A 13118-nucleotide genomic window follows, 5' to 3' on the forward strand; every position below is an offset into this window, starting at 1 on the left:
AGGCAACTGTTTCCCAACCTCACTGAGCAAATTGATCACATAGCTCCTATTAAATTCAGTGCAAGTTATTTAGCTAAATAACTGGTCATCTTAATTTACATTTTAAAAAGTTGCTGTTACAGCTAAATTTGGCTCGGAGAGATAAAGGAAATAACAAACACATACATCAGGTAATAACCCTTTCAAAAAGCAATTTAAAAGTTTTGTTTTACCTCATTAAACCTTGTCACAAGATCTTCTATAGCATTATGTTCTCCATTAGGAGAAGAAAGAATAGTAGCAGATATGGATGCCTTAATAGATGGCAGCTTGCTTTGACACTCAGCACTGCCCAAATCCCTGGTCAGGAAGCAGAGGTAGTCGATGGGTAAGACTTTGCGGTAGAGCTCCTGCTCCTGCTCGGTCAGGATGCTGGCAACCTCCTCTGGGAACTGGATGAGGTGCTGCAGCTCGATCAGCTCCCTGCTGATACCGGCCACGCTGGAGGGAAGCACGCTGGAGCCAGACATGGATGTACACGCTTGGCGTTCTACAACAAAACAAAGGAAAAATTCATTAGGCTTTGCCTTTAACTCTTGGACTGTGCTGTGCAAAAGCGAGACAACATGGTGTTTTGGTTTTGTTAAACTGTTCATTCATTTACTCAGCAATACACTATATTCTAAGTACTTTCTATTTAAACAACCTTCTTTTACATGTTTTTTTTTTATATCTGGTGCTGGCTAGATAGAGGGCAGCTAGAGTTAGGAGATTGTAAAACCACCTGCCAAAACACACCTTCTTCCAGAAACATCGAAATACCTTCTTCCAGCACCCGTGGCCTTATCACAGCCTCAAATAAAGGGCTCATCTGGCAGAGTGTGCCTCTGCTTTGCCCCCATGTAACAGCCACAGTACAAAGCAATTTGAGGGCTTGACTGGGGCACTGAGACACGATTCCCACAAGAAATAATGTATAATGATAATTGAAAACCCATGTGGGTCAGCATTTTTCTTCATAATCCACTTGCTATAAGATAAATTGTATCTGAGCTTGCTGCATTGTGAAACCAAATGTCCAAGGCTACAAAATATTTTTCATTCCTCTCAGAAAATGCATATATTTGGGAGCATGAATGTTTTATCCTTAATACAAAACATTCATGGTAGTTTTATAATATCCCAGCAGTGATATCTCTTGAAAAATAAAACTTTTCCTAAGAAGGAAGAAGGCAAGCTTTCTAAGATCATGTGGGAAGCATGAAACATCAACACAATGATTCCAAAATACTGAGTGAATCTTCTTACTAGATAAGTTTAGAATGGGTTCTCTGAAAAATATTTCAATAATTACTTAAATGTAAAAACATTCATAGCCATATATTACATACTCTTCATCATTCTCAGAAAAAGGAGTTTATTTTTTTGCATTGCTTCATGAAATACCTTCAGAGATTTTTTCCACACACATAATGGGATTACACCCTAGAACTATCTCTTCCCCAGTATTTTTAATATATCTATAAGCTCTCAAGTGATAAAGGGTGCAATTTGTTTCTCTAAGAAAGAAAAAAACCAAGTTCATAATGACTGATTAAAATTCAGTCCCTTATAATAAACATAAAATATGCTACATGAGTTTTCCACTCTAAGTCATTTTGTGCAAACTATTATTAATCAGAGGGAAGTTAAGAAGACAGAAAATTGGCTTTTCTTAATATAGTCTACTGAAAATCAAATTATAAATTGCAATAGCCCTAAATAAAGTCTTTGGGCGAACAGAACCTATTGAGAAATGTTCAAATAGAGAAGAAACTTCTGAAAGAACAAATTGTTTCTGTCTACACTAGCAAGAAAAGAAGTAATGGGATTAATTTGCAACAAGCAGTAGCTTGGTTATACAGCGGGAAACATATGTAACTTCGGTGATAATGAAGAAGTGCCGCACAGTATCTGCATATACTGAGAAATCTCTGTCATTGAAACACCTGCAGCAAAGATTGAGGGGGAAAAGCCAGTTAAGAACACCACTGATGTGTCACTGCTGGTTTGGGCAACAGGTGGAGTGCAGTGAGCTTCTGGGCTCCCTTTCAGTCGTCTTTGCTTCAATTCTACATGAGACTTCAGTTCTGTTTCCTGCCTCAACCTGCACAGAACTGTTCTGAGAGGTTTTGTAATAAAAAAGCACTAAAAGCTCATGTGCACGATTCTTGACTTTGCAGCAGAATACAAGCTTATGCCTAAATAAAAACAATGCAAAATATAATGTTCATTTTATATTAGAAGGATTATGTATTTACTTATGCTTTACATATATGGACTGAACTGTCACTGTCACAACCAGCATTATCTCAGGAAGAAGATAATATGGAAGGCGTGACACAAACACCCACCGACACCTATTTGCTCCCTAGAAGTCACAATGCCTCACTGACTCCATGTGCATGCAAGCCCTTCCCACACAAGGCAGAGAAAGTACAGCCTGCACCAGCCTCCCCTGTATCTCACCATTGAAATGGAGGGTGTTTGGTTGTGTCTAGATTGAACATTTGTTTTACATCACAAATGGACTTCTGAAGTGAATCTCCCAAGTATCTTCACTTACTGTGCTTTAGTTTAGTCTTAGTGCAAAAAAAATTGATTCTTTTCAGACAAAACTGCACCAGAAGATGCACTCCCAGAAGGCAACTAACACATCCCAACTGGTGAAAAGCTGTAGCTGTCAGAAACATCCAGTCTCTGGAACAAGCACCAAGGTCAGGAAAGGACAGGCAGCTCAGATGATGGCTTGGCTGCAAGTGATCATATACCACAGGAAACAGACAGCAAGTACTATGGACAGTGCAATGCCACAGCGATACTTTGCAAAACCAACATTATTTGGTAAGTACAGCTGTAAACACCTTATAGCTGTCAATATGGCAGGGAAGGAAGATATAACTCTATAAGGAGTGCCTAGTGACAGATGAAAGAGAGAAAACATAAGAGCAAAGATGAGCTGTTCAGCATCACACTGCTCGCCAATGAGGTTTAAAGGGGCGTTCTTAGTAATTCACCTTCTCCATCATTGTACCAACTACACCATGCACAAAGACCTCAAAATCTGGCAAAATTTGACACTGAATTTGCAATAGGGTAGAGCACTGATCATGATCTTTTGCACATTACCTTGCCTAAGTATAATCACCCTTCAGGCTCCACTTAGCACAACCTCTCACATCTAAGAACAAGGCTCAACACCACAAAGTGACCACAGTTAAGGCTCGCTCCAAAGCATATCTCTATACTGCCAGAAACCATCAAGAATAAGAATCTCATTAGAACTGGATTTCACTACACTGACTGCCCATTGATCAAATCCAGCAGAAAGCTAGTGGATGGATTTTGAATGCCTTTAATCAAACTACCTTTAATGGAACTATCATCTTTCATAATGAAATCTTCGCAACCCAGCTTCACTTTAACAAAAAAATGAAGCTGTCAAAAAGAAAATCTTTTCATGGAAGCGAAGCCAAGATGACTCAAGAGCAGCCACCAGTACTGCTGGATTTGAAAGAAGATTGAAAATAAATAAAACACTTCCTGATTCAAAACACTGAATTTCAAACTAGCATTTCTCAATTCTTCATTAAACTGGAAGAACATTATGTAAATTCTCTCTGTAATGTGAGAGCACATGGAACAGGCTGCTGCAGCAAAAATGCAGCTGATATCCAAGGAGAGGAACAGAGGCTAAACAGAAATCTGAAGGCACACAGCTCATGGCTAAAGTATGGCTAAAAATACTGAAGAAGTAGAATTAACTTATTTAAGTAAGTAGAATAACTTATTTCTGTTGATTTTTTCTACACCTATAAATATGTAATTCTTCCATAATTCACATCTTTTGCAAGTCTTGGTTGTTGGCATAATTTACCTCTCCAGATTCAGATATCTTTCGTCATTTCAGTCTTCTGTGTTTTATCACAGAAAATCCAGGATCCTTATTCTCAACTTCACCACCTTCCATGATTTACACTCTGCATGAAAGTCTACTTTCTGTCTATTTGCCTGTATTAAGCTAGTTTTTTTCCCTGGACTATTTTTTCATCTGTTTGTGTGTGTGTGCTTCAGACTTCCACCATTTTTTACTCCAGGAACAGATCTGCTTCTGCTATAAAACTCCTTATCCAGTCTCATAAGTAAGTCCTCCAGCTTTGTGTTGTCAGTTTGTGTTCTTCAGGAAACAGATAGTATCTTTCTGCACTTCAAAGAATGGCCAGGTCCTTAGAGTAACTTGCAGAATGGAACTGCTTTCAGACCCAAATCACAGTAGCTTTTTTCACAGTTAAGGCAAGATACGATCCTCACTAAAATTAGCTGCTGCAGTAAATGATACTGGTTTTTGTGTTCTACCACATCAAGTTAATGCTAAAAATACTACAAGAAAATAAGGACCCAGACTACTCATTTCTGAGTGGCCTAAAGCTGAAATAGATAGCTTTGCTTATCCTGCTGATAAACAGCTGAAGCAGATAATCTTTAACACAGCAAGTATTGCTTTTATTACTCAAAACAAGATAACCTCTGCTTAGCTTTAACAAAGGACTCCTGGACTGACTTAGTCATCGCTGATACCAGTGGGAACAAAGAGGGCTCTTCTCCTCTAACAAAAGAATTATCTTTTTAAGAATGGGAGAAAAATACAGAGTGCCAGGGAAAAGTCACTGCATTTTTTAAATGAATGCCATCTAAAAAGAGTAAGCCGGCCTAGAATATGAAAATCTACTTTCAACAAAGTTTGATTAACTGAAATATTCAATAACTGGATTTCTGTCTTAGTTTTATTTCTAGGTCCTTTTCTTTCTACACTTACTTTCATTTAAAAAAAAAAGTATTCCATCTCTACATTCAAAAAACAGTTTTAAAGCAGTAAAGTGAAAATTACAGTCCCTAAGAACATGCTCACTCTCTAGAAGGCTACTGGCAAAGATCTTGTGATTATGACAAGCTGTGATCGAGAGCAAAAGATGGATTTCAATAGCTGTAAGAATAAAAGTAATTACTCAACCTATTATAATATCTTTTAACTTAGACAGTTTTTTGATAATAGACTTTGCTTTTATGACGTTATACTAATCTAACTGAAAGTATAGAAAAATCTTAAGAGGATTCTTTTTCTCTGCTAATATTAAAATGTGTGCAATAAATGGATTCTAATAGAGGCCTTTTTAGTAAGCTATGCTACAGATATCCTCCAAACTGTTCATATGCTTTAAGAGAATATATGGATTATGTGTACAGTGAGAAAATAAATACTGACCAAAGTAAAAAAAATTAAGAAATAGCCACAGATGAACAGCTGTCAATATAGAAAATGTAGAACTGTTCTGTTCAAAAAAGAGGAAAAATACAATAAAAGCTCCCCAAGTAGAAGACACCTATCAATATAAAGCAGTTTAATTGAACACCAGCTTCCAGTACAGATCAGCACAACTGGGATAACATTGTTTTGCTGTCCCTTGGATGCAACATATCTCAATACCGTAATAACCAAACCAACAAGCTTTTGTTAATTTCCTGTTTCTCTTCTATCTAATTAAAAATATCTCTCTCTCCCTTAATGAACATGAATTCACCATTATCAATTCTGACTGCAAACAACTCACTCCAGTATTAAAGAGCCTGATATTTAACTAACTGGGAAGCTTGACACAGAACGGGATCAAATTCAAGTTCGATTTCCCTGTAGAAACCACTGAAATCAATAGATCCACTTTGTCTTCAAATTTCCTTATGAGTCAAGTAATCAAATGAGAAGACACTCAGATTCTCTGTCCATATACCTAAATCTAGCAATATGGGCTACCTCTTAAAACTGCCTATCAGCACACATTGGAAATTATTATTAGCAGGGGAGCACTGATCTACAGGGTACTTGCACTAAATAAAACTGGAGTTCTTTAGGACCTAAGCATCAGAAAGCAGAAAACAGAGATAACCTGAGGAAAAGAAGATGAGCTACAGTCTGTAGAATTTTTATTTATTTTTTTTTTTAGACCAAGTAGGATTACTGATACACTCTGAGGGCACAGGATCCTTTTCAGGTTTGGAATAGAAACAGCAAATTTCACAGCTAGTTCAAGAATGCCTGCTTTGAGTTTAATTCAGGCATAGTAATAGCAAGACATTGGAGGAGGTGATCTCTTGGGAAGCAGCAGCAAGTCACCACATTGGGCCAGGTGAAAAAAGCAATAGTTTCTTTAGTACAAAGAGAAAAGGAAAAAGAGAGAAATCACATGTAGAAAAGAATTTTGCTGGGAAAAGAACACCCTGAAACTATAACACACAGATATTCCTACTGAGGCTGAGATTTTATTGCTGAACAGATTTATGAAACTTCTGGAGAGGATTTTTTTTTAAAAGGCAACTAGCATGTTGAAGTATAACTGAATTAAATGACATTATATACTACAAAATCCTGACTCATGAGCTGACTGAGTAGTGGAATTCAGCAAAAAGAAAGATATGGAGTGATTGTAACAACAGTCACTCCTAAAATCACTTCTTGCTTTAGGAACTGGCAAAGAGTTCCGTTTTGAAAACCAGACTCTGGACACACTTTTAAAATTTTGCAATTATAGGATCAATCACGTGAAATCCCAGAGGAAAAAAAACATGAAAGTACTGTACTGTTAAGAGATACAACCTGCCTATATAATTTCTGTCTTGAAACAAATTTAAGTTGTCTAAAAAAATGATATAATTATTAGGACAGTTCAGATGCACATGCATGGGAAAGAATTTCTTTTTTCTTTAACTACAAAAGTTGGGTAAACATTTTCACAGGGTAAAACCTACGTACAACAAAACATTCATTTAGATTGTAAAGTTGATTTAAAGATGATCAGCATTAAGTATTTATTAATATGTTAACCTTGAGTTAACAACTACAAAGTAGCCCTTACATTTTTCAGAAGTTCCTACCCATTAAGTATGAGCTTGAAAAACTATTTCAACTCTGCTTATGGCTGGATTAGAAGATCCTGGTTCTAAACTAGATTTACTGATATTAGCTCAGTTGGCTGGAGCATGTGCTAATAACAATAAAGCCATGTGCTCTATCCTGTATGGGCCATTCACTTAAGAGATGGACTCAATGATCCTTCTGGGTCCCTTCCAACTCGCAATATCCTGTGAAATCTCTGTGAAATACGAGCACTGACATCATACATGAAACGAATTCAAAGAATCACCATGATTTCACCACACCTGAACTGCCATGCCTGCCTCCCATCATCCCTAGTGTACAGCTACACTGCCGTGTGTAATTACAGCCACGCTGCTGCTCAGATTTCTGGAATTGCATCCAAGGCCTTTTACCACTCCACTAGCCTGAGTCATTCATGGAAATATTTTGCAGTGTACAGGAGAACTTGGCTGCTTGTCTCTGAATTACCATATATTATCAACACATTTAATCAACCATTTCCTCTCTGTATGCAGGTTGGCTGGTACTGACCGACAAAAACAATCAGACTTGTCCATAATACATACTGGGTTTTCTTCTGGCTGTAAATTCCCAAGAAAAAAGATGCAACGAGTAGCAGTGTGACATTAATTTTGCTTTGGCAAAATCAGAAGATCTCAGGACAAAACTCATCCAATTTGATGCTGATTTTCCAATTCCTTTCCATTTTCAGTGCAGCTAGCAAAGAGCTGAGACTGCATCCTCACGGAGAAAAGTACAACTAGCAATGGCTGCAGAATATCTGCATAAGAATCAATGTGTTTTTTGTGTGTTAACCCCAGCCAGTAAACATTTCTTCTGCACCTGAAATAACAGGCTTTGAAGGCAGTGCCTGTAACAAACGACCCTGAGGCTAACAGGGTAGCAAATGCATACTTCAACTACAAAGGGCACCCTGTGTTACACAGGGTTTGCTGAACATAGACATACTTACAGGTATTATAGAGAGAGGAATCAGCCGTGCTGCCAGAAGTCTGAAGAGATCCACCATGTACATGTTTAGTCAGAAAGCAGCTTTATTGCTACCAGTCTACATGTATGGCAATGGGCCACCTATGTATGGCAACGGGCCACCTGAGACCTGCTATTTTAGGGGACCTTCACCTACTGCTGTAACTCATGAAACTGTATCCTCATTTCAGAACACCTGCCAGAAGAAGGTTTAATTATAATTTGGTAGATAGACTGTGAATGTCTGGTTGACTGGTTGAAAATTAGCTCTCAAAAGCTGTTGGATAGCAACATGCCATCTTGCTTGTGGCATGCTGCAGCACGCACTGTGCAAGACCAGACACAAGATTTCATTGCTTCAGAGGCAACTATCACCAAGAAGGCTGGATGAAGGGATTCTGGGCTATAATGATTGATCTTCTAAATATACACCTTTATACCACAGTGTAACAGATATGTGAAAAGGCTGGAAAGAGGTTATTATGACACCACCACACTTGCTGTTCAAGTGGTTTTGGGTTTTTCATTTTTTTCCTGAAATGTAATCCCATCTAATGAATCCCCTCCTCTGAAAAACTCCTGAATGATTTCAGAAATATTCCACTTTCACATACATTTCATAAATCTTTCTCCTAAAGGCTGCCACAGTGGTATACTAACAGGATTTTGACTTGAGCAACACACACCAGCAGGAGGGTTCTCTGTGCAGCATCTGTATTCAAGACCTTTTAAGATCTGGATATAAATACAGCATAGCATCTGGAATGTTAAGTTCAAATGCTAAACAAATGTACATGTAAATTACCAGATAAATTCCAGCCCATAAGAACAAAATCGTCAAAAGGGAGGATTTATGAGTTTACTTTGGAAGAAAAGAATATTGTAGAAAAAGAACACATAATTCTCAATGCAAAATGAACTCGTTACTGCTTGAGTCAAAGCAGAACTCAAGGTTTGACCTCACCTCCCAAAATAATACAAAGCTTGTCCGAAATCAAAGCAGGAGCTGCTGTTCAAAATTAAATTAAAATGCATACAACTTTCAGTTAATGCTGCAATGGAGAAATATCCAGTGATTAGACAGAGTGCAAGCATCTCAAGTCAGGTTCCAATATTTGAGTATTTCAATCAAGACAGTAAAAATTAATCTTGCTTCTATTTTTTCCATTTATGTAATGCAAAAGCTTTTCAATTTTAAGAATTAAAGAACTCTGTTATAATCCGTGAGTATGGGAGAAAATGCAAACAAAAATGTAGTTTGAGAATATATATACACACACCTATGGAAAAGAAGGATGTTCAACAGATGTATGTACAGTTAGGTACCCATTAAAGCAAGGGCTTATGATACTGATTTTCTACATTTTCTTTTTTGTTGTTGTTTTAGGAACTTTTTAATTTTAAAAGACTACAAACTGTAGCAGCAAAACATAGCATTCATAATGTAAATACCTGTAAAACTGCAACAGGCATTTTCAATGCCTCAGCCTTGAGGCATTTCTTTCTAGTCTGAGTGCACTGGACTTTGACATTAACAATCCCTGCATTTAATTAATGATCTGTTGAAGTTTGCACCTTGCTGCACAACTTCATAAATTACCATAAGCACAAATTAGAACTCATTTCTGGCCTTAAGATCCTCAAAAATACATTTTGTAAAAAGCATCATCTTCCATACTTTGGTCTTATCATGAAGACCAGATTACATGCTGCAGTGACCCTTCAAGGATAGGTGGGAAAGAGCAATGGTCTGCTCCCACCTGGTCCAGTTTTACAAATACTGCACATGAATGCCCAAGTTCAAGGAACTATCCAAATGAAAACTGTTTCAATTTGGAAAACAATCATTAAATATAGTCTTTCAAGGTAAAAATAATAAGAATGTTTCCTATAGCTTCAGTGTCATACCAAGTGAAGCACACACCAAAACTGCCATTGGTGTTAGAGACACAAGATGAACACTAGATGCCAATCTGAGAACTTGATTTTAATAATGTCAAAGAATAACATGAGAATTAAGTAAGATCAGATACTAATTTTTCTTGCCTTTTGAATCTTCAAAGGAAAGACAATCCAGTGCATGAGACACGCTACCAGATTTTCCACATAGACCAAAGGGCAGGCAAATCTGCTGCATAAGGTGTTTTGGTTATTATTCTTACTGATTATTGGAACAAAATTAATCCAAGCCACATCCAGTAAAAACAACACTTGATTAGATGTTCCCGATTTAAGCCCTGAAGCTTAGCAGTGGAAGAATTTGAAAAGAATGGAATACACTTGAAAAATGCTTAATCAGTTCGGAGTTTTCATCATTCTGGCCTGCTTTCAGTATTTCCCTAAACAGAATCTGTTCCTAACATGAGTTTATTTTGAGACCTGTCCTCTACGTAACTATGAAAATGGATAGAGAATAAAACCAGTAACAGCAGATACTTTCGATTGTGCACCTGGGTACAAAATGTCTTTGTATGATCTGTTATGGAAACTTTTTAACTTATTTGATATTACACCTGGAATAATATAAATTCAACCTCTACATAACCGAAGCACCTACAAAATCTACTCCTTCACCACTTAGTTTAGGTGATGATTCAATTATTGTGTGCTCTGAATTTTCTCTGATAATGAGAACATTTTGTGAATAGGACAGCACAGTCACATTTATTGTAGCAGCTATAATTTAATTTGATACCCAAGATTTTTAGATTTCTAACAAAAAGAAAATCCAGGAAATATACCTGTATTCATCAAAAACATACACATAGAAATTCCCTAAGACACATCAGAGAAAACTGCTTGATTTATTAAGGCATTAGTCAAAAACTTAGTAATGGAACTCCACAAAACTATTGTGATAATAGTTTTGTATCAGCAGTGTACAGCAGGAAAAACCTAGTAAGAACAAAACACTTCACACACTTTAACAGACTTCTCAAAGTGCTGTTAAAGACAGTACCATAATTTATAAAGATACTTTAAAAAGAGTTAATAAGAACAGTGAGTTCTATGCTGCTAAAAAGAAATACTGCAGTAATTCTACCTCCTAGTTCAAAATTCACGATGTAGAGGAAAATATGAAAAGATTCTCTTGCACAAGGATAAATGAGTGAACCAAGGACACTAATTGAAAAAGATGCCAAAAATAGAGAAAAATTATGAACTGGAAATCAATTGATGGATTACATAACAGGGTGAAGGGCAAAGCTAATACTCATAATTCACAACCATTCAGCACTCGCACTTCATTATTAAAGAAATGGCTTAGAAGTATTTTAAGACATACTAAAAGAGTATTCACTGAAACTGGTCAAAAAGAGAGGGAGATGTTTAAGATGTGAAAATGAGTATGTCATTAACTGATGATGACCCAGTCAGTAACCTGCAGCCACTGGGAACGCTGTGCAGCAAATCCACGGCTCTTCTTGCACATCCTGCAGAGCACTGTCACGGGGCTCAGGTACCTCCACTCTACCCCAACACAGCCAGAGCTGTGCTACTCCTCCTTAGGTGTCTGCCCACAAAATATCATTTGGTCTGTGTCCTGTTTACACTGCACAGAAACACAGAGGTAGAATCACAGCTGCTGCCCTTGCCGTAATCCTTATGTGTATTCTTGGGTAAAAACAATCTCCTAAGTTTTAGTTTAAAAGAATTAAGGCTAGCTACTGCAGTAGGACTAGATGATCTGTAGGTCTCTTCCAACTGAACTATTTTGGACTACTGTATTCTACATATTATTTGTATTTTTTCCTTGTGGTTGGAATTAAAAGTGAACTATCTTCAAAGCCAATATTAATAGCCATTTCTGAGAAATACAGTTTTATGGGCTAAGTATCCTGGGTTGAGCGCTCTCAGGACAAAAGGTATGTTACTTTACAGATAATTTAAAGGAAGGAAAAACAAGATGCAGACAACATGCATGTCCATGCAGGCAAAACACAGATGGCTTTCCTGATACATGTTTATTATTTATTTTAGTGTGGATTAGTTTATCTTCTTTTTCTCCTTCCCCAGACACAGTCTTTGCTCAGGCTCATTGGTGAATATGTATTGTAAACGTACAGTATGTCAAATTGGCATTTTTCCTGTAGGGTTAAAATACAACTGAGGAAGCCGGCCTGAAAAAAATGAAAGTTTGTAACCACAGAGGAATAAAGTAAAATTATTGCCATACTGTTGGCTTTTTTTTTTTTTAAGAAGGGAAGTAATTCAGCTCTTTTCTTCTGTAAACTACTTCCTCTTGTGATTCAGAAAGAGTAAAACTAATCTCTCTACCTAGAATAACAACAATCCTCTTAGTCTCACATTTTTTCCTTATTCGCAATTTCAATGCAAGTTTCCAGTGTAGTACAATACCTGTTTGGCAAAGTCCAATTACCATTACTAAATTTACTGAGTGAAGAAAAAGATTCTGTAATGAGTTTACAGAATTAAATGAAAGAAGCTATTCCTTACTCTAGAATGCAATTTCCAAAGTTCTAAAAGGCAATTTGGAAAGGTATCTTTCAATGCAAACACCTAATGATGCCAAATACCAGAAAATTTTCAAATGGGTTGTAACAGCCTGCATCCTTAACAAGCTGATTTTTCTCATGAGGAAGTTGATGGGAAGCTAAGGAAAATTCATACACTATTTTTATAAGGGATTAACATGAATTTACAACTTCCCATCATAGTAAGTCACGTTCATGATGTTATGTAAGTATTATATCATGCCAGTTATTCTTTTAAGAAAGTATTGCTACTAGCCAGCTATTCTTAGCAAGGTTTCTGGAATCACAAAGGCTGTGGCAGAAGCACAACTCAAAGGATGCTGAGAGGCATTTTCTCGGAAAAAGAGAAATACACAGCAAAACTCAGGTCAATATAATCAAAGTCCTTTCACAGACATACAGAACACATCAGATGCACAGTCACATACTTTCAGTGGACTGAAGGACCAATGGCACCATGGGCTATCTCACCACTTCACACAGAGCCATGAGCACTATGCAGTACAGACATGGCCAGGCGAGCTACCAGGGGAAATGCTGATATGCTTAAAAAAAATCTGAAGTCCAAGAAAAGTTCTGTAGTACTGAGATAGCAAAAATATTATTTAGCTTAATAATAATGAGTTCTTAAAAAAACTCATCACAATAACAAGAATTGCCAAAAAGTCAGAGCTTCAAAGATT

At 37.0% G+C, this 13118-nt stretch overlaps 1 protein-coding gene across 1 annotated transcript in view; it reads right to left on the bottom strand.

Annotated features, from left to right (window-relative positions):
• PLCE1 (phospholipase C epsilon 1) overlaps nucleotides 1-13118 on the bottom strand; it is a 116267-nt gene that overhangs the window by 51491 nt on the left and 51658 nt on the right. The window contains exon 3 of the mRNA XM_066554672.1: nucleotides 213-529. Within this exon, the coding sequence (XP_066410769.1) occupies nucleotides 213-529 (317 nt within the window). The remainder of the gene's footprint in view (nucleotides 1-212; nucleotides 530-13118) is intronic.

This window comes from Molothrus aeneus, chromosome 8 (assembly GCF_037042795.1).
Source record: "Molothrus aeneus isolate 106 chromosome 8, BPBGC_Maene_1.0, whole genome shotgun sequence".
NCBI lineage: Eukaryota > Metazoa > Chordata > Aves > Passeriformes > Icteridae > Molothrus > Molothrus aeneus.